This window comes from Hippoglossus hippoglossus, chromosome 13, assembly GCF_009819705.1.
Source record: "Hippoglossus hippoglossus isolate fHipHip1 chromosome 13, fHipHip1.pri, whole genome shotgun sequence".
Lineage (NCBI taxonomy): Eukaryota > Metazoa > Chordata > Actinopteri > Pleuronectiformes > Pleuronectidae > Hippoglossus > Hippoglossus hippoglossus.
This window is the reverse complement of record NC_047163.1, coordinates 1,821,519-1,843,674: the sequence shown is the minus strand read 5'-3', so window position 1 is coordinate 1,843,674 and position 22,156 is coordinate 1,821,519. Positions and strand designations below refer to the sequence as shown.

Sequence of the window (22,156 nt, the reverse complement as noted above, 5' to 3'; positions counted from 1 at the left end):
ACAATCTTGTCCGGATAAAAAAGAAGAGCCACACTTGTAGACGAAGACGTCAACCTGGAAAGATGATGAGATTCCAGAGCTTTCAGTGATAAGAGCTGATGCTGGTGTTGAATCTGTTAAAAACATGATCTCTGCAGTGGAGTTTATGTCATGTCCCGCCTCCTGCATGATGCATCACCCGTTACTTAAACACTCCGAAGATCTCCCAGTTTCTTTTCCTGTCACAGCTTTATTTGATCAGAATCAGCTCCAGTGAAGCTGAACTGAGATCAGTTAAATAGACCCAGAAGTTATTAAAAACCAGAGTTTATCTCCAATATTCAGCAGGAAACTTTCTGACCAGCGTTTGGTGGATTTGTTACATCAGCAGCTCTTCGGGGTCAGGAAGCAGAGGATCATGGGAAATATCCAGTGACACAGTCAGAGTTCAACACATTGATAGACTCAAACATTATTACACCTTAACATGTAATAATTTATAATATGGTGACTTGCTTTTTGTCCCCATAAGGAAGACATGTCCCAAGTATATGAGTGTGTAAACAGATTTAGGTGCTCTCTCACACACACACACACACACACACACACACACACACACACACACACACACACACACACACACACACACAGTAATGAGATTATGCAGAAAGCCAACATGCCTCTATAAGCCTGACCGACTGTTTGTCCTCACCCTTTTGCATGATCTGAACTCTTCTTCTGCTTCTTTCTCTCCTCTGTCCTCCCCTCGTTTCAGGTGTGTGTCCCTGCACAGACGTCCTGGTGGATGGAGGGATGAAGAACAGGGGAACAGGACGGAGGACGAGATGGTTCTGAGATGGAGTCTTTCTTCAGGAGGAGCAGGGAAACCTGTTAATCCCACAGCAGCAGGAGTTGGAAGGAAAAGAGTGACACCTTCATTTTTGTCCTGTTCCTCCCACGTCAGACCTTCTCTCTCTCTCTCCCTTCTCTCTCCCTTCTCTCTCTCTCTCCCTTCTCTCTCCCTTCTCTCTCCCTTCTCTCTCCTCTGTCACTATCACTCTCTCTTCTCCTTCTCTCTCGGCAGATATGTCTCTTTCTTCCTGAGTTTCTCTCCTTACTTCCAGTCTTCTTCTTCTTCTTCTTCCTTTGCTCTTTACTCTCTGACTCTTTCTTTCATATGAAGGTATACAGAGTTTGAAGCAGTGAATGACTCCCTCCTCCTCTCTCCTCTCTCCTCCTCCTCCTCCTCCTCCCTCTTTCTTGTTGGTATTAACAGTGACACGGCAAGCTGCTCATTCACTGCCACTGATCCCAGTTACACAGAGAGAGGAGGGGGTGATGAGACACAGCACAGGGGAGGTTGTAATCAGACACACACACACACACACACACACACACACACACACACACACACACACACACACACACACACACACACCACTGCTAAATTAATCTTGTCCATGGTGGAAATACATGAAAAACCTCCAACGTACAATACAACAATTAAATGTGCAGTTGAGTTATATGTAGAATTATTGATGTTATGTTTTGTCTTCCTTTGTTTGTTTATTAGCAGAATTACACAGAAACCATTCGGTGGATTATCACGGAACCTGGTGGAAGGATGTGGTATGAAGCCAGATGGGGCGTTCTGCAATATGTTGGTGATATTTTCCTGAATATTCCAGTATGTGAGAACACAAATGTCTGAGTATGTTTACACAGTGAAATTCTTGTGTCTCTTGCGCAGAGACACAGGATTGTCAGGAATCATTTGCTGAGCACACTGAAGGAAAACAGACTAGGTTTCAATCATAAAACTTGAGCAATTAAAAAAAACTCTTAAAAGCTATAAAAACAACTAAGTGTTGTCTTCAAAGCATCGGCCAGTCATGTTTTTACAACTCAGATATTTACTCTGTGTGCACACAAGATAATAAGTTGTGCAGACAAGATACAACTTCAGGGGCTCCATAATTGCTTATACTGCTATAACATAAATTTCTTAGTCTGTTAGTTTAGTTATTGGGGACAATTTAAAATAAAAAGAGCATATACATCCATGGTGTTCTGGTGTTTTTTATTTATGTATCCATCCATCTTCTATGCCACTTGTCCTGTGGGGGTCGTGGGGGAAGCTGGAGCCATCCCAGTTGGCGCTGGTCGAGAGGCGGGCTCACCCTGGACCGGTTGCCAGAGTATCACAGGGCCAACACACAAACAACCATTCACACCTACGGTCAAATAAATCAACCTGCGTGGCTTCGGGGTGCGGGAGGAAACCGGAGTTCCCCGGAGAGAACTCACACAGACACGGGGAGAACATGCAAATTTACAATATTATTTCCTGAGACGCAACATTTTCCTGTGGCAACGGTGGTGAGAGAAATGTAAAGGATCCTCAAACAGCAGACCTCATACTGGGGAGCGCTTCTATCATAGTTCCCTTTGTCACTAGTCTGAGCGTTTGGTGCGTTTTGGACTTTTTTCAGTTTGTTCAATCTCATGTTCTCCTCATGGAAAAATCTCATTGTCTTTCTCGTTTTAACTTAGTTTTCTTCAGTTGCTTCAGCACGTATCTGAAAACCTCGATGTCGTCATTGAAAGTAACCTTTTTCTTCAGAGTAACAATCCCATTTACATCCACTTGGTCTACGTAGCTTGCTTTCATGTCCATAACTGTGCATTTTAATTTCTCCGGCTCTTCAATGTTGAGCATGCACGCCTCGATGTCGTTCTTGGCATGTCGTAGAATCGCCTCAAGGTTTTTGCACTTCGCTATTTGCTTTTCAAGCTCTGACCGAGTGTCCGTCAGAGTGGGAGCTTTCTTCAGTATTCCTTTTATTTCTATGGCCATAGGCAGGTCTTTTACTGTTTCCACCTCCAGATCCATGTTTGGGACTTTCAGTGCATGGATCTGCAGCGGATGGTCTTTACTTAATTCCTTCTGTCCATTAGTGTCCTTAAATCTGGGCCAGATCTTATTCAGCCTCATTGTCGATGTCTGTTTACTTACTTTTTGGTAGTTTTGCGACTTGAGTTTTCTATCAGCCTCTCTTTGTTTCCTTTCCACTTCCTTGGATTTTTCTTTTTCCCGCAGGTCTTTTAATTTCTCCACCATTTTTCTCTTCTGCGTCTCGAGCTGTTTCTTCATTGCTGACTTCTCACTTTCATGTCTTTTCGCCTGCTCATTCAGTGCCCTGTCTGCTTTATCCATTTGCCGAGCTAACTTCTGGTTGAATTCTGCTTTTATGCATGAAATTACCTCTTGTTTCTCTTTGTTAGTTTTCCTCTCACACTCAGCTAACTGCTGTTTGAGATTCGGCACGACTGCGCTCAGTTTCTCTGCTTTGAACTCACTGGCACATTTGTCCAGGAGAAGTTTTTGGATCTCTCGTTCGCTATGTTGAACAGTTTCAAAGAGTATTTGCTGCCTCTTTTTGCCATTTTTCAACTCTTCCTGCAAAATCTGGTAGTCAGTCTTGAGAGCCTCCATTTTCTTGAGAATCTCCTTCTGTTTCAAGAAGTGATTGGCCTCCTCCTGTTTGCTGCTCCACGCTTGGTGGTGGTATCTTTTGTTCATTTTCTTTTGGAGATAATTCGCCATTATAGATTTTGATACACTGTGAGATCACAGTATTTCACAATTAATTAATGAATAAAGATAGAACGAAATAATGAGGATTAAATTGGTGGCAACAACATCAAGGTGAATGACTGTCTTCTTTCTGCTTCTGTTTCCTCTTCCCACACTTGGTCCATCTTAGTTCTAGAATTCTACACTATTGTTTTATATCATAACCATGTGAGATCAAAGGGTTCCCTTGATTGGTAACATTAAAGGAATACAAGTGTGTGTACATTCTTGATTTATGGATATTGTGGGGACATATGAAAAAGACTGCGCACCACACACACACAAATAAATAAGTAGAAATAAAGTAATAAATAAATGCAGAAATAAATAATTCAAAATATAAATGAAAAAATTATTTACTAATGAAAAAGGCTATTTTTACATTTATTTATTAATTGCTGTATTGCTACATTTATTCATTTATGTATTTATTCATTTTTAAATGTATGTATTTATTTCCCCTACTCAGTGATTGGTGTAGAATTCTATACGGTTGTTTTACATCATAGCTTTGTGAGATCAACGCTTTCCTTTGATTGGCAACATTAAAGGAAACACAAGGCGTGTGTGTATGTTCTTGATTTACCTGTGTTGTGGGGACATATGAGAAAGCCTGTTTAGACAGCACCAACACAGTAGGTGGGAGTAAAAATAGATATATAAATAAATACAGGAATAAATACTTAAATACATAAATAAATGAAAAATAAATACATTTTGGTAATGAAAAGACTATTTTGTATTTTTACATTTATTCCTGTATTTCTGTCTCTGTATGTTAATAAGGTCGGGGGTCCCAACATCCGTTTGAAGCAGGATTGGTCAGCTGGACTAACCAGACAGAAGCAAACGATTCCCATGAGATCTGAGACAAGCTAACTATGTGAACTTGTTGTTTGGACACATTAGGTGCGTTTGACTTGATGCGGCGCTCTGCACTTCAAATTTTGACTTCAAATGACAATATGATAATGATAATATTTTAGCAGAGTTCACCAATTAAAATTTCAGACACATTAAGACCTTTTAATACCAAATTTAATTGAATCTAAACCATGACACCAGTAGGAAAGATATGGCCAAGAATTATTTACCATGTAACATGAATTTATTGACATTAATATCCCATTTCACTCTTTTCCGACTCTACACTACAAATAATATCATGAATTGTTCATTAAACATAACCTAGATAACGATGGATAAATGGATGGATGGATTAACCTGTTAACAATGACACAAACACGTCTGGATCACAAACTGCAGCCTCCGGAATGACCATGAAGTCAATCGACATCTTTCTGGAACAGTTAACATATCGTGCATTAGGTATTTCACTGCATTAGGTTGAGCTGCAAACTGAGTGCATTCAATCAAGCTGATGCCACATTGGAAGATTTCTGTGTTTACTAGACAAGGCAAGTTCACATGTAAAGCTTCTGTCAATATAAAAGACAAGGACATAAAAAACATTATAAAGAGGCACATTTATATGATTCAGAGACAGTAAACTAAAATAAAAGATAAAAAAGCTCAAACAGACTAAACAGTGGGATATAAAGTAGCTGCTGAAGAAGATAAGATGAGATCCAATCAGAAGAAAACAATGTAAACAGGATATTAAGATAAGACCTGGGCCACACTGGGTGCGTCTGGCTGTGTCGTGGATCTGCTGAGCGTCTGTTGTGGAGCTGATACGTCACGTTTCTGCTAGGACGACTGTATTTCCTCGACTAAATCAAAGTCTGTGTACTCTTTGGTTCAGTCAACAGAAAGGCTTTTACTTTGAAACAGCTAAAGGAAGTGTTGCAAATATTTATGTTTCTACAGATAAGATATTGAAACTGTGGTGAAAGATCGTTTTCACTAGAACAGTGGTTCTCAACCTTTTTTCAGTGATGTACCCCCTGTGAAATATTTTTTCAGACAAGTACCCCCTAACCAGCGCAAAGTATTTTTGGTTCAAAAAAAGATGTAATACACAGCGCTGTGCCATCAGTGTCTGATTTATTAAACACTTGTATTTGATTGAATATTTATTAAAAAACTATTTTTAAAGGATTTTTGAATGGATGCTAATTTTAAATATATTTTTTAAAAATCTCATGTACCCCCAGGGGTACTAGTACCCCCATTTGAGAACCAGTGCTCTAGAAGAGCAGCCTGGCTCACGTGCAGCAGAAACCAGTCGGACCAGTGTGGCCTGGACGTTAAGCCACAACAGGGCCTGTAAATAATGTTGTAAACACACATTTATAGGCACGAAGCTAAAACAAAAGGTTCCATGTGATTGTATATGTCTCACGGTTCTCCTGCTGCATGTGTCGCTTTCATTAAAGTCAAAATCTTCCAAAAAGTAAACCTCTGTCATGTTAAGATGTAAACGTTTCTGAATCAGCTGCATCAGTTTGGCGGAACTGTCTCAGATGTTGGTGAGCACCGTGCTGGTCACTATGGCGACAGTGAGGGTACCGGGGAGGTCGTTGTCACGGCGATTGCCCTTGTCCTGCAGGTGGAGCGTCTGCTGGAAGTCACCTTGATCAGTCCGCAGCGTCACCTGACCCAGGAACGAGTCCATCAGCGCGTTGTGGTTGTAGATCTGACAGAGACGGAAAGAGAGGGAGTCACAGATTCAAGTCAAACACACACACGTCAAACACACACACGTCAAACACACACACGTCAAACACACACACACACACACGAACCTCGATGGTGATTGGCTGGTTGGCTTTCTTCCTGTAGAACAGCCCCTTGGTGTCGAAGACGGGGCTGCGTGTGTTCTTATGGACCGGAGAGCGAACTTTCTCTCCCTCACAGGAAATGATCACATAGGGATCTGACACTGGAGACACACACACACACACACAAACACACACCTTTTCAATACAACATACACAGACAACTGTTACTAGAGACCAGAGGTAAACGTTCCTCCACTGAAACCAACAGTCCTTTTATGAAACCACATTTAAATTCACTAGATCAACATTTTTCTTTGGTTCTGGACCAAATCTCAAACACACATTAATAAATATCCGTCCCCGAATCCTGACTGATCTGTTTCCTCAAGATCCATGAAATGAAAAGTATTGAAAAACGTCCTCACAATGTTAAAGTAAGAGAAACAAATTCTTGAACCCGCCCCCTGATCCCATATCACATCGTTCCACCAAGTTTGGCCGAGGTCCGTCCGGTCATTTCTGTGTAATCCTGCTCAGTAACAGACAAACGGACTCAGCCGAGAACATAACCTCCTGGAATAATCCTTCCAGCGTCTGAGTCTATGTTGACGATTCCTGGGAAAAAGAAAGAATAAAGTTAAATCTACCTCCATCCGAGTCTTGTCCTGCGAGTCCGTTCGCCTGCAGCACGTGGACCTGAGAGACCAGAGAGGGGTACCCACACAGCCCGGACCAGCAGGTCTGTGGGGGCTCATGTTGGGTCAACTCCCTGCAGCAGAGACAGAGAGACAGATGGTGTTCATGTTTTTACGGAGAATCAAATATCTATGTTGTTGGTGTAACTGTGGTTCAAAGCTCGGGTTGGAGCAGGTCAACTCTGATCCCCTCCCATCGGCCCTCTTGTCAAAGCTCCGCCCCCAAAACACATGAACGTGCACTGCTAGAAGACGACTGTGCTTCTGCTTCAGCAGTGAATGTCCCCCCGGCATACGGTGTCCGTCCCTATTTGTTATTTCACATTTAGATTTCCGCTCTGTAAGTTTAATTACATTTACAGTTTTGCAGATTTACTTTTTAAGTGTATTCTTTTTCCGTTTAATTAACATTATCCGTTTGTCATTTAAAAAACTCAATCATGCTGCAGAGGAACAAAGAAAAGGCAGCGTGGTCCTACTTGCAGTCTGAGGACACATCGGTGAAGGTGCGGAGCAGGTACTCTCCCTCCAGGCCGGGGTCAAAGGTTGTGGGTATGATGACGTAGCGTCCCTCTTTCAGGTCGAAGCGCAGGAACACAGACCTTGAGTTGATGTAGACACTCCCACCAACCTTCTGCTGTGTGACGTGCATACGATACGTCCTGTTTAACTCCACCTGCACACGGAGACAAGACGTGTTCATCAGACATCTCAGAGAGGCAGATGTTGAAGTCCCTCATTCTGCCTCTGCAGGACAGAGCCTCTGTTTACCGACTGATAATAAGAAGTAGTTTTTGTCTTTGGATTTACACAAACCACTTTTTCTCTTTTGAGTTTCTTGGCATTAATCAGGCTGCAAACAAACGACAAGAATAAATCTGACTTGATTCAGAGTCACCGTCACAAATATCTTCATTGTTCATTCGAAAAAAGAAAATGATAATTGCTAACTCTGTGTATGTCGAAGCCCATGGCCAGGTTTTCCCCTTGTCCCTCCCTCAGTCTGGCTCTGCGGTCTTTCTGCTGCAGACAGATCAGAACCTCGTCCTCCGGCTTGTTCACATCGAACACGTACTACAACACAGAGCAGAGAAACACACACGTTATCAGAGGTCATTCTTTCTTTCAACGACAATGACAAAGTGCAACGTTTTGAGGAATTCTAAAGAAGAGACTACCTGTGGGTTTTGGAGGAAGGAGGGCTTGTTGTTACTGCAGCCCCCCGCTCGGTTGACGAGGGGGTCGTCGTGGCGACGCCAGGAGCCCCGCATCACAGCTTCCGCCCAGGTCTTGTGGAAACTCAGGTAGGACGTGTTGATGAGACGACAGAGGATGAGGTCTGTGAAGTTATCGATAAAATCATCAAATGTCATCCTGCAGAAAAGGAGAGAAAGAAAATTCTGGTTTATTTATGATCAGAGACATTTTACTCAGTGATATTTATGATGACAGAAAGAGGAGGAATGAGAAAGAAACAGAATATGTTCATTCATTTCAGGTGCAGCGTCACCTAGTGCCACATGCAGGCACCTCTGCTTTGCCAACAGAGGGCAGCGTTGCTCTAAACCTCACCAGAACTCGCCATCATCCTGCACGGTGACGCCGATCTTCTCCCGCTCGCTCTTACTGACCTTCTGCCACTCTTCAGAGCTGCACACACACAGTCAGTCGTCTTTGTTATCTCTGAATGAAATCACTGAGTCGCTAAGATTTTCAAGAAGATGTCAACTGTACAGCAGAAACACGACAAATGCAAAAGAGGGAAAAGAGGACATTTAACTTAAATTCAGACAAATAATCAGGAGCTACAGATTCTATCAGCAGATTTAAAAATCCTGATTCGTACAATTAATGCAGAGTAAATCCTCTGTGGTGAAATAAAAAGTTGCTTCCGACATGAAGTCAAACCCTGAAATGAAATTCACCTCTAAATGCATACGATTAACAGCAACGTCACTGAACAACCTGAGCATCTCCACAGTAAAAAGTCTGACACCAACATTTATCGACTCTGACTCTGCTCCTTCATCTCCTTCTGCTGTCACGCCACTCCTCCTCTTCCTCACCTGTCGCTCCAGGCCCCGTTCCACTCTCTCTGGCCCCACGGGTTCCTCATGCGGATCATGGTGAGTTTGTCTGACCTGAAATAGGCCAGAAGGCCGTGACCCAGCCTCACCCTGCGGACGTCTGTCACCGCGTAGGCGTGACCCTTCACCAGTCCGCAGGCCAGCCGGGCCTCCATGTCCGCCGACGTGGCTGCCTGGAACGACACAGCCGGTTCAGTCAGTATGAAGCTGAGTGGTTTACTCACTGAGCAGGAGCGAGGTGTTTGACCTCTGCTCACCCGGATGGAGCAGCTGAGGAGGCCTCCTCTGTCGTGGACCTTCAGGACTCTCTCGAACAGATCGTTGCGTTTCTCATCATCGTCTTTGTATCCGTTCTTTATCAAGTCGTGTGGCTCCGACACGCCGCCGGTGAAATCCACGAGAGCGTCGGCCGTGTTGCCCCCGTCCAGCGCCTCATAACATCCGCACATTCTGGAAAACACACACGACTCAGTCCTACTTTCACACAGATGCTGTACAGATGTGTTGTTGTTGATTCTTTCCTGCATCGTGGTTGAAATGGACATAAAGTCTTTGGGGGAGAATCAGCTTTGACTCTCGACGTCCATTTGTTCAAGAAGCATCAAATCAAAGCTTTAAATTCTTCTATGTGCAGCATCACGGCCGATGGAAGCTACAAATTACAGTATCGAGAAACTGATTTAACAATCTGAAGCTCAAATTAATGCGATCTGGATTCTGGGTTTATTTTCGATGAACACAACAACTATATTTCTATATCAATATCAAGAATAATCCAGGTGCGACACAGTTATTCAATTTAATTTAATTACAACAAGAGGAACGGTCTCATATACCAAACCGACATAAGGGTTTTATTCCACTAAAGAAAACAGGGAGATGACCGGGACCAGCTGGACGTGCTTACTTGGCGTAGGCCTTCTCCACCAGCGCGCTCCAGAACTCATTGCTGTCGTTGGAGTGACAGTACACCAGCTCTCCGTTAGCCGTGGGCAGCCGGTCGTCGATCACCACATCCACCCACTCACCGAACCGCCAGAACTGGAAGTGGAAGATCCCGGCATAGGACTCCGGTTTGTCTTTATCCCACTCCTGGTCCTTCCAGTTCGGGATCACCTGAGAGAAGCAACAAGAACATGTGATCAGAGGGGGGGGGGGGGGACCTTCACTGGCTGCCAGTTAAATTTAGGATCGATTTAAATATTCTTTTAATAACTTTTAAAGCTCAGCACAATCTGGCCCCCACTGATATCACAGAGCTGCTAACTCCTTATGCTTCAAGCCAAAACATATATATCCTGATTCTATGTTTTTATTATTTTCTTTTATGTTATCTATCTTATTTCTGTTTTGTTCTGTGTTGTTTTATTCACATGTATTTTATAAAGCACTTTGTAACCTTGTTCAGAGAAACAGGAAACTGTTGAACACAATAAAAGAGAACAACTAATATCCAGTTACTATACATAAAACAAGTATAAAACAGACTTAAATTCACCATATATATATAATCTAGTAAATAAAGAAGCATCACACAGCTTCTATTTGTTCTTAAAGATTTGAAATACATCAGGTTTTCCACTTTTCCCCTTAATTAACCTCCTGCATATATAATTAACTAAAGATTTCAGAAGGGAACGCCATCCACCCATATCCTGCCCCAAGATCCCCACTGACAACACGCACGCACGCACACGCACACACACACGCACACACACGTCAGTGAAGTGAATGATATAAATAAATAAATGGTCCATTGAGCCAAGACCAGTCGAGCTCCCAGACGCCCTCAGGAAACTCCCAGAGTTCCCTCTTGTTCGTCATCAGCTCCCTCGGTTGCTAAGCGCCCTCACACATCACCCACCTGCTTAACGCCTTAAAGAAAACCTGAGAGTGTTTTCATTTGATATTCAGACGTTTCAAACCTGCTCCATAATATTACACCTCAGATAATAAATCTAATTATATAAATCCTCTCGCTGGTTTCATGACAGTTCAAATAAAATGCACATTAAAAGTCATATTTGAAGAAGTGTGTGTGTGTGTTTGTGTGTTTTAAAAGGACTGAGGGGCTGAGTACACAAAAAGACGACTAACTGATCTGACTGATCCAGTTTTGTCATCGATCTCATCCCCCCCCCTTCTCTCGCTCATTTATTGTGGCATGCCAATCAATGTGTGCGACCCAAAGTACCCCGGGGCAGGAAGTGGGGAGGTGGGGGAGGGGGGGGCAACAGTAAGGCACTGCCCAACTGTGATGGAAAGAGTTGGAGAGAGAGAGAGAGAGAGAGAGAGAGAGAGAGAGAGAGAGGGAGGGAGAGGGAGAGAGAGACAGAGAGAGAGAGAGAGAGAGAGAGGGAGAGAGAGAGGGAGAGAGAGAGAGAGAGAGAGGGAGGGAGAGGGAGAGAGAGGTGGGGGTGGAATCAGAAACTCTTGCAAAGCTTCATCCACCTCAGGCTCCGTGCAGACCGGCAGCGCTGCCCTCCACACGACCCAGGATCAGAACCTCCGAGTCAGACATGGCCCAGGCTGAGACGCCCTCCGACGCCATGGGGCTGACATTCAAAGAAGACATTGCTCTGACGGAGGTGTGTGTGTGTGTGTGTGTGTGTGTGTGTGTGTGTGTGTGTGTGTGTGTGTGTGTGTGTGTGTGTGTGTGTTTTGCATGTACAAAGATTGAACCTAATAAGTTTGTGCACGTTAGTAAAAATATAAACGTCACAGTTTTGACAGTTGATGAAATGTTATACATGGATATATTTAAATAATACTCATATTACTTTAAAATTAAAACACAACAGAATATACTTAATTTGTATCGTTTGTAATTTTCAAAGTTCACTTTTTGCAGATGGATGATTTTCAGGAACTTTGGCTGTTTTTAGGGGATTTTCTTGATTTACTCGTCTTCCTGGTTTAATTCTTCACAACATGTGTTCTTAACGTGTTGATGTCGCTGTAGTGTAACAATCCATAGGTCAGTTAATCAGTTAAAACACTGATATTATTATATTAAATGATCAGAGATCAGTTTCCTGTCGTTCTGTCTGGTTTCTCCAGCTCCACAGATTCTCTGACTGGGATCAAGTGTTAATTTGCACCTTTGCCATGAAGAGAAGTTTGGTTTACAGCTACTTTCATTACTGTACTGATTAGTGGCTCCAGAGAAAATTAATCTGTGGACTGCTTCTCAGATAAGATCAATAAAGTCTTCCATAAAGGACTTCAGTAAAAACATCCTCTGGTTCAGGCTTTGTACTTTGAGCTCTGGGACCAGTTTTCAAGTTTTATGCAACTGAGCAAATTGAATGTTTGTGTTTTATGGCCTCCGCCTGTAGGGGGTGCTGTGGTTCAGGTTTGAGTTGACGCAAGTTGTGGATTAGGTTAAGGTTAGGCATGAGTTGGTCATGGTTAGATAAAAGGCTTTGGTTAGACTGTGCACGATGAACGGAAGTCATAAGAAAAGCTGTGTGTGTGTGTGTGTGTGTTTTGTGTAGTTCATGTTGGTTTGTAGTCGTGTGTTGCAGACGTGTGAATCTCTTTTCAGAACCATCTTTGGGGACCAAAGCTTCCAATCTGCGTCATGTGGATGTTTCTCACACTGAGACTCGGACTGATTCCACCTCTGTTCTCTCTTCTCCTTTCTTTGATCCTTTCTGTCCACTGCAGATGATGCGTCTTCGCGTGTCGTCGTTGCAGCGCTCGGGGCACAAACGTCAGGATGGCGAGCGCCTGCTTCTTCCCCACGAAGCCGTGTATCGTCTAGACTTCCACATCCAGGGGCTGAACTTCTCCCGCTGGTATTTCTCCCTCTCTGGCCACGGTCGTGTCACCATCACTGGTATTTCCCAGAACTGGACCCCTGACCTCACCCACCTGATGACCCGGCAGCTGCTAGAGCCCATCGGAACGTTCTGGCGTAACGCCGACGACCCCGAGGACTCGGCGCTCAAATGCCTGGAAGCGGACATGCAGGAGTTCGGCGAGAGGATCGCTGAGCTGGCCAAGGTCAGGAAGGTCATGTACTTCCTGTTTGCTTTCAAGGACGGAGCGGAGGCAGCGAACCTCAGCTGCTCGGTGGAGTTCACACCAGAAATATGACTTTTCTCATTTTACCAAAACAAACCTGTAACTGCAATATTTTGTTCAATGTTTAAACTTTAAGAAAAACACACTGTAGCAGCAGAGAGAACAAATCTTTAAATGTCTCCCTCCAGCTCCGAGGTTTGTAACGTAAAGGTTTTTTTTCACAAAATAAACATTTAGTAAAAAACAAATCATCTATGAGAAGAAAATTAAAACAAGTTTGACTGCACTTTACTTCAAATTAATATGGAACTAATTCTCCTGTACTTTTCATGGTGCTACTTGATGATCAATGTATCATAAATCATCAATATTCAAATATTTTAAATTCATATAGAAACATGAGAATTCATGAAACATTTCTATACACACTATTTAACGGTGATTTTGAAGCCTCGTTATCAATGATGAACATTTTAGATTTTTTTATGTGTCACAATGAAATTATCTTGAAAACTAAATAATTATCTGTAAGACACTAAGTAAAACAACATGTAAATAAAAAATGCCTTTATTGATCAGCTGATTACTGTGATAATAACATGAGTAACTTGTTTTTTGTCTTTGTTGCTTTTTGTATTTTAAGTAGAAATAAAACAATTGGCTGTGAATGGAAATATCAAATGTTCCCGTTGCATGACTTTCAGCCTGAGAGATCAATGGAGTCTATTAAATATCGACTGAAAGCTGTCTGCGTTCTCATTGGTGGGATTATTATCTGTGTCAGTGGACAGAGGACGAGGGGACAAACCAGAGGACGAGTCACGTTTTAAAATAGAGTCAAAACCAAAACACCTCCTCAAAGGGTTTTATGAAGATGCATCGTCAGTATTGATGTGATGGAATACGAAGAAAGAGAAAATAGATATTTCCTTGCTGATTGTCGTCAGACTTCCTGTGTGGTTTGTCCTCGTCCCACCAGAGGCTCAGTTTCAGAACCAGTGTTTGTGTTTGGACCACTGACGGTGTCAGGACAACCGGCTGCTCCTCAGAGGCAGCGACACCTAAAACTGACTCGAGTTTTCCTTCAGCTGATGGAAAACTGAGCTGCAGCAGAAGACCGGAGAGACCGGAGAGCGGGAATAAAGCAACCAGGTGGAAAGAGAAAACACAGAGGAAACACAGAGAAACACAGAGGAAACACAGAGGAAACACAGAGAAACACAGAGGAAACACAGAGGACACACAGAGGAAACACAGAGGAAACACAGAGGAACACAGAGGAAACACAGAGGAAACACAGAGGAAACACAGAGGAAACACAGAGGGGAAACAGAGGAAACACAGAGGAAACACAGAGGAAACACGGAGGAAACACGGAGGAAACACGGAGGAAACACGGAGGAAACACGGAGGAAACACAGAGGAAACACAGAGGAAACACAGAGAAACACAGAGGGGAAACAGAGGAAACACAGAGGAAACACTGAGGAAACACTGAGGAAACACTGAGGAAACACTGAGGAAACACGGAGGAAACACAGAGGAAACACAGAGGAAACGCAGCATGCACGAGTCTCACACACTCACTTCAAGCGACTGCAGAAACATTAGGATTAACTCTGAATAATAATAACAGCTTCAGATTCTCATTAACCATTTAACTGCTACTTGACTCTACACTAAAGAAGTGACGTCGGGCTTTTGTTTAATTCCAGATTAAACTCGACTTAAAGATAAGTGGCCACTAAACTTCATAACATGATCAGAACTATTTCTGAAGTTGTATACACACAGAACTGAGGATGTTTAGGTTCTTATCCTTCACGGAGGTCGATCCCAAACATCCTCGTCAGTCGGGAATCAAACGACGACACAGAGACAGAATCTACAGAGGAAACAACCACCTGACACATATCTAAACACCTGCAGGTTGACCGGGGAGAAATAGTTTTTGTAATAATTTGTATTTTGTGAGAAACAAATGCTTTTCATGGCATCTACTGTGTACTGGTGAATGTTTAATTCCAACTGACAGAAAATCCATTTGTCTGGATGACAGTGTTGTTAAAGTCAATGGCGCCACCTAATGGATGAAAGATGGTATTATAGTATACAGGTATAACTGCAGGTTCCTCCACCAATGGGCTTCAGTTTTCTTTGCAGTTCAACAGCAGGATTAAGCAGAAACTACGGAAGTGATGTTCTTGAAACTTGGGACGTGAGCGGAGAGTGAACTCATAGAATCTGGATCAGGAGGAAGATCCTGGAGATTCTTTGACTGACTTTATTTAGCATTAATCTGCATGACGACCACACCGCACACTAATCTAAAGTAAACACACACCCAGTCACACAAATCTGGCACCCACATACTTGCCCACACCCAACAACACACACACCACTCAACACACACACACACGCACACACAGACTTTGTGTGCATGCAACCCGCTCTACCGGCGGAGCCACACCTCACACGGCTCACAGGGTTGATCCCCAGTTCCTCCTGTCCACGTGACAAAGAGCTCCTAAGCTACGCACTGAACCAAGTTGCTCTGATAGTCAGACGTGGTGTCGTGCTGCCATCTGTCCGTGAGTGTGTGAGCTCATTTGGATAAAAGGTTCTGTATCAATGTTGTAGGTTTAACACACGATCACCTACAGATCATCTATCCACAGCCTGACTGAAAAGAAGAGTCTGAAGTGTGAGAGTGTGTGTGTGTGTGTCACCTTCTCCCACAGCGTCTCTCTGAAGGCCAGGCTGGAGCAGGCGGCCACGAACCAGCAGTTTCCCAGCTGACCTTGGTGCAGGTCGTGGGCACTGATGCCGTCCACGAACAGATGGGGCTCGCTGCATAACTCCTGGAAGAGAAAGAGATCGTTAGAATCCATGGACGGAGCCGAGGCCCCTCAGACCAGCGGAGTTTATTTTTCTGATGAGAGCGACGACACTTTCAGAAACATCTTTAAACATCAGAGCCAAAGAAACCAAGAAAGAACTTTCCAATAACAAAGGAACAACTGAACTGAATCAATTACTGATCAAGTCCAGCTGATGAGATGAGGAGAATTCATTCATGATATAATTCATTTTAGATTTGTGCTGTAAAGTGAATTCCTATAGTAACGTCTGTGGTCGACCTCCAGCTGCTGCACAGGAGCCGTAGGATGTGGTCCCACTGGGCAGCTGCCATGTGTGGATGAATGCGAGGGCGTAGCCAGATACTCAGTCATCCATTAGGAGGTAAACTCTGGGTAAAGAAACCTCTGAAAGGTCAAAGTGAAACAAACCACAGAGCGAGCAGGACGGCAGCCAAATGATGGAGCTGAGATAAACCAGAGACACACACCCAACCAGACGAGAGACAGTCTGGGACCAGGCCATGAACATGTGATACACAAAGTTCACTTTATATCTATAGATTGTGTTGCTTCCTTTGTGCTACAGCTTCATATTTATTATCATGAGTGTTATTAATCTTCTAATCTACGTGAAAGTATGTGAATGCTGATACTGTTGATACCCGTCGATGAAAGGCTCATATCCACTAATATTATCATCAAAGCATTAAATCAGTCAGACTGTATAAAACAGTTTTAAGATATGAAGGAGGATAAATGATAGTTTGAGAAGTTTCAGTTGAAACAGACATTAACAGAAAGAAAGAAACTATTCCAGAGTTTAGAGACACAGACAGAAAACGTCTCTTCATCTTAAATCCAGTCCTCAGGACGTCGGGCAGCAGATCTGAGAGGATTGAATGTTGTGTTTCCTGCTTTAAACGGACTGAAAATTAGAAGCCAGCATTTAAAGTACATGTATTATATATGTATCATTATATATATATATATATATACCAACACACATTCCTCATCTGTTCAACCACAACACACACATGACAGGTCCAGCCTGGGTGGTTCTCCTGCAGCAGCCACACACACACACACACACACACACACACACACACACACACACACACACACACACACACACACACACACACACACACACACACACACACACACACACACACACACACACACACGAGAAATAGTGTTTAATGACAAAAGGTCAAAGGTCACGTCATGTCGGACCATGTTCAGTTCAATGTGGGACATTTAGAACGTAGTTGAAAACTATCGTGGAAACACAAAGTATCTGAAACACGTTCATCTTTGTATTTGTTCTCTGCCGGTTTCAGACTTCTCTGTTTGTACATCGGCTCAGTGGAACTCCTCAGGGACTTTTCAGTATATGAACTATTGAGCTTTTACTGTCAATCATTGCTGATCTGAGCAGCTGAATAATTAAACAGGAAACTGAAAGCACTCCGATCAATGGTGTTATTGATCTGTTCTGGGAGTGGAGGTGAAGAGGGAGTGACTCCGTGTTTTACAACTTTCTGTGTTAAAGGGGACATATCATGCAAATTCCACTTTGTTAGTGCTTCTACAGGTTAATGTGGGTATCTGGCTCATGTCTACCAACCCAAAAACTCTGGGGAAAAAACACTTGCGCGTTTTGTTATAGTTCCTCTAAGTCAGAAACGTCATGCTTGAGCGACTCGATTGAGCTTCCTGGGTTTTGTGTCGTAACAAGGAACTGGAAGTCTCCCTACATGGTCTTGGCCCACCCCCCCTTCTCTCTCTGTCTGTCTGCTTGTGTGCTTGTAGTGGGGGGGCAGAGGGGGACATTTAATTATGTGATTGGGAAAATTAAAACTCCAGGACAACAGAAGGGGAATACAAAGTATGGGATGCATATTTGATAATTTATATCATATAAAATATGTAATTTATATTGTTTAAAATCATGGGGGGAGAGGGGGGAGGGGGGAGCTGGCTCATTAGCATTTAAAGGAACAGGCACTCAAAACAGGTCACTCTGTGGAGGGCTGTTTTATACAGGGTAAAAAGGCTGTTTTATATGATCCTTGTGGTATTTTGACCAAAGTATGTTACAGACATTTCATTAAGACCCCAAGGAACCATATCAACTTGTGGTAAAATGGGCATGCTATGTCCCCTTTAACACGTCTGGATCACGGACTCGCTGTGTGTCAGGACTGAAGCAGACCAGTGTCCCCTCAGCCTCAGGAGACAGGACTGAAGCAGACCAGTGTCACCTCAGCCTCAGGAGACAGGACTGAAGCAGACCAGTGTCACCTCAGCCTCAGGAGACAGGACTGAAGCAGACCAGTGTCACCTCAGCCTCAGGAGACAGGACTGAAGCAGACCAGTGTCACTTCAGCCTCAGGAGACAGGACTGAAGCAGACCAGTGTCACCTCAGCCTCAGGAGACAGGACTGAAGCAGACCAGTGTCACCTCAGCCTCAGGAGACAGGACTGAAGCAGACCAGTGTCACCTCAGCCTCAGGACACAGGACTGAAGCAGACCAGTGTCACCTCAGCCTCAGGAGACAGGACTGAAGCAGACCAGTGTCACTTCAGCCTCAGGAGACAGGACTGAAGCAGACCAGTGTCACTTCAGCCTCAGGAGACAGGGACTGAAGCAGACCAGTGTCCCCTCAGCCTCAGGAGACAGGACTGAAGCAGACCAGTGTCACTTCAGCCTCAGGAGACAGGACTGAAGCAGACCAGTGTCACTTCAGCCTCAGGAGACAGGACTGAAGCAGACCAGTGTCACCTCAGCCTCAGGAGACAGGACTGAAGCAGACCAGTGTCACTTCAGCCTCAGGAGACAGGACTGAAGCAGACCAGTGTCCCCTCAGCCTCAGGAGACAGGACTGAAGCTGCAGCAGCAGAAACACAACATGTGAGGGACACGGTCACATTCTCAGAGTTATCCAGGCCATGAAATCCTGTTTTAACTTCATACTCCTGATCTCCAGGATCTGCCTGAAGTAGCTTGTGAACATAAAGGAGGGTCAGAACAGAAGCTGTTGTTTCAATAAGTCAAATATTTAATGAACGTGAAAGTAAATAAGTTTTGGATCAGACGTGTGGATGATTGTTGACGCTGGTGGGAGTTGATCAGAATTCAGGCCGAAAGTCACAGAAAGATGAGGACGACAGAGGAGGAGGTGAAACGTGACGCTCGCTAATTATTATGTTGACCTGCAGATAATGATGTTACAGTCATAGAGCAACACAGTGATTAGTGGTTGAACAGTCTGAGTCACTGTGTGTGTGTGTGTGTGTGTGTGTGTGTGTGTGTGTACAGTGTAAACAGAAGCAGATACAAACTGGAAAGCCATTAAGTGATTAAACTAAGAGCATCATATTTCTCCATCCTCAGTCTAACGGCTGCACTGAATAAAAACACTGTGGGTCAGCGACTGTTTAAACCAACATGTTAAACAGAAATCACGTCTGTACACGTCACATGATCACACTTCAGGGTTTTTTCCACTTTAGCACGTCAGTGATCTTTATGAAATGTTTGATGCTGATCTGGTGTCATGAGAAAAGTATGGAACTGAACCTTCATGTATCTGACTACAGGAGATCTGATGAAGTTTCAACTCTTTGGATGGACTCGGACTTGGTTCTCATGTTGTTTTAAAGCTTTTCTCAAGCTCATATTTATCTAAACAGCTGTTGATATAAAACAAGTCGTTGCTGAACAGCTGTTACTGATCCGTGCACAGTCTGACACAGGCAACATACTAACACAGGACCGAGCCCCCAGGACCCGAGCCCCCAGGACCCGAGCCCCCAGGACCCGAGCCCTCAGGACCGAGCCCCCAGGACCGAGCCCCCAGGACCCGAGCCCCCAGGACCCGAGCCCTCAGGCCACTGAATCCTCTAAATATTTGTGCTAGTTTTGTAAATATGACCCAGACCAGTTCCTCAATACTTCAAGAGAAAAGCAGGATTTAAAACACAGGCGGTGAAACGTGGAGGATCAGTGTGATCACTGCTTCACAACATCCTGTTTCAATTACAGCTTAAGTTTAGACGCAGGCTCCAAAACAGCAGGGGGTCACTGTGGTGTTTGTTTCTGTTCTTCACAATCATCCCATCATATAAAATACACACAGAATTGAAGTGATTTCAGTCCCATCGTCCTCGGTGTCCTCGTTCAACCACAGACATGAGAATCACTTCAGTACGAAACGATAGAAGCTGAGAGGGACACATGTAGTTCTGACTTTTAAACGATTTCTGGGAGATAAATTCCAGAGATTCTTGGCTATTCAGTCCATGTGACCCCTCCCCCCCCTGTGGATACATGCTCCCTTTGTCTCCTAACCACATACCACTTCCTGTCTCCTGCTCTGCCTCCTCTTTAAACCAGCTGATCTGTAGCTCTGCCTCCATCATGATGTTAAATCACCAACTTTACTGGACCAGTTCTCACTTTGCAGATTAGTCGAATAAACACAGAGTTTGCCACAAAGTTTCAGCCCAAACCTCCAGGTAAGTGTTTAAAAAGACAGAAAATGATTTTCACACCTTCACAGACGATGTGTAGAATCTAAAAACATGTGAAAGTCCTGCGTCCTGTGGCTTCGCTCTCACCTTGGGCCTCTTCCAGGTGACTTGGCCGATGCTGTTGTTCTGGTAGAACAGAGACTGGTCGGACGCAGGAAACAGAGGGTCTTCAAACAGACGTCCATTCTGCTGGCACTGCCTCCGAAGAGCAGAGAAGGACTGGCCCTCGTACGGAACCCCCATCGCCCTGACACACACACACACACACACACACACACACACACACACACACACACACACACACACACACACACACACACACACACACACACACACACACACACACACACACACACACACACACACACACACACACACACACTTTATCAGAGCTCTGCATGAAGCATCGTCTTCAGCTGAAGTACCAGTTGTGTCATTGTTTTACTAATTATTAATGAAATTGTGATTCCGAAGTTGTCATTTTCAAACCCTTATGTTTTACCCTTAGGTTTTAATGTCTGCAAACATAAAAACAGAAACATAAATCTGGCAGATTTACACGATGGAAGTGCTCATGTTAACAAATGTGGATTATTCATCTTTAAATAAACAAACATACTTGACTGTAATTCCATTAAAACACAGATTATCCTGCATTTTTACCAGACAACATAGAAAGTAAACGTACAGCACATGTTTACGATGATCCACGACGGATTTTGTGTGGAACAAAAGAACATTTCTAGGATTTAAAGCTGCTAAACTATAGTTTTAGATTAAAAACACACCTTTTCCGACTATACCTTGAATAACATTTTTAAACTAACAATTTAGTAGCACTTAAATGGCACTTACTTATAGCACTTTGTAGTTTTGCTTTTTTTAAGAAATTGTACTTTCTGGATTCTTGTTGTTCTGGGTTTGTACCCTCATGGTTGAATGCACTTATTGTAAGTCGCTTTGGATAAAAGCGTCAGCTAAATGTAATGTAATGTAAAGATTTAAACAGTATTACAGGAAATTCACTGCTCATTTTGTTCAGACACTAAATATTATAGTAAATGTAATGTGGCAAAACCAAAATACTCACACGAACAAAAGGGATAAAAGTGTGAAATTAAGTCTTGACTCAGCAAATGTGACAGAAAACAGAGAAACAAAGATTAAAAGGTTGTAAGTCGTCCTCCTCTTGAAACAACTCTTTAAAGACTGTGTGCGTTTGCTTTGCAGGTGATAGTCAAACAACCGTCTGAGTTTCTGTTTGTCATCCTGTCACATGGAGGGTGGGAGACTTACTGTAGGTTTGGTTTTATAGTCGTGGATTATTCTTTGTGTATATTTATATTTGAATCACCACGGCAACAGGTAAATAAAGAGCAGAGCTTCCATATGAATCCAGAAAGATTCATGTGTGACATTAATACACAAACAAACACTGGCAGCAGTTAAAGATCCTGAGTTGGAGAAATTAGTTAAAAACTTTTACATTTGATTAAGTTTGGTCCATTAATCCAGATGTAGTTTCTTCAGGCTCATCAGGAGGAAACAGAGAAGCTTGGGGTACGTTACCACGGTAACTGACTCAGAGTTTCTTAAACAGTTTCTCTCATCTCAACGTTAACAAACTTTCTAAAACAGGAACCTCTAA

General features: G+C 43.4%; 2 protein-coding genes and 1 long non-coding RNA gene across 4 annotated transcripts in view; 2 read left to right on the top strand and 1 right to left on the bottom strand.

Moving 5' to 3' along the window:
• Positions 1-4,672: 4,672 nt before the first annotated feature.
• capn5a (calpain 5a) overlaps positions 4,673-22,156 on the bottom strand; it is a 33,300-nt gene continuing 15,816 nt past the window's right edge. Inside the window, exons 3-15 of one of the 2 annotated variants that reach the window (XR_004615814.1) lie at positions 20,596-20,755; positions 15,841-15,972; positions 9,990-10,198; positions 9,340-9,532; positions 9,062-9,255; positions 8,568-8,645; positions 8,174-8,369; positions 7,947-8,069; positions 7,475-7,671; positions 6,948-7,069; positions 6,325-6,461; positions 5,811-6,215; positions 4,673-5,288 (exon numbers count right to left, since the gene is read on the bottom strand). Coding sequence is in view for 1 of the 2 variants with exons in the window: in XM_034603939.1 (XP_034459830.1) it covers positions 6,039-6,215; positions 6,325-6,461; positions 6,948-7,069; positions 7,475-7,671; positions 7,947-8,069; positions 8,174-8,369; positions 8,568-8,645; positions 9,062-9,255; positions 9,340-9,532; positions 9,990-10,198; positions 15,841-15,972; positions 20,596-20,751 (1,914 nt within the window). In the remaining variant the exon portion in view is untranslated. Of the gene's footprint in view, positions 5,289-5,800; positions 6,216-6,324; positions 6,462-6,947; positions 7,070-7,474; positions 7,672-7,946; positions 8,070-8,173; positions 8,370-8,567; positions 8,646-9,061; positions 9,256-9,339; positions 9,533-9,989; positions 10,199-15,840; positions 15,973-20,595; positions 20,756-22,156 lie in introns of those variants that run through there. The other variant, XM_034603939.1, reaches the window with a different exon arrangement.
• LOC117772647 lies at positions 5,343-5,889 on the top strand. The gene is made up of 2 exons (XR_004615815.1): positions 5,343-5,465; positions 5,757-5,889. It is a non-coding gene; the product is annotated as an uncharacterized LOC117772647 (long non-coding RNA).
• ompa (olfactory marker protein a) lies at positions 10,313-14,027 on the top strand. Its single transcript, XM_034603942.1, has 2 exons — positions 10,313-11,670; positions 12,752-14,027. The coding sequence occupies exons 1-2, from the start codon at positions 11,602-11,604 to the stop codon at positions 13,181-13,183; spliced, it is 501 nt and encodes a 166-aa protein (XP_034459833.1). The 5' UTR covers positions 10,313-11,601; the 3' UTR covers positions 13,184-14,027.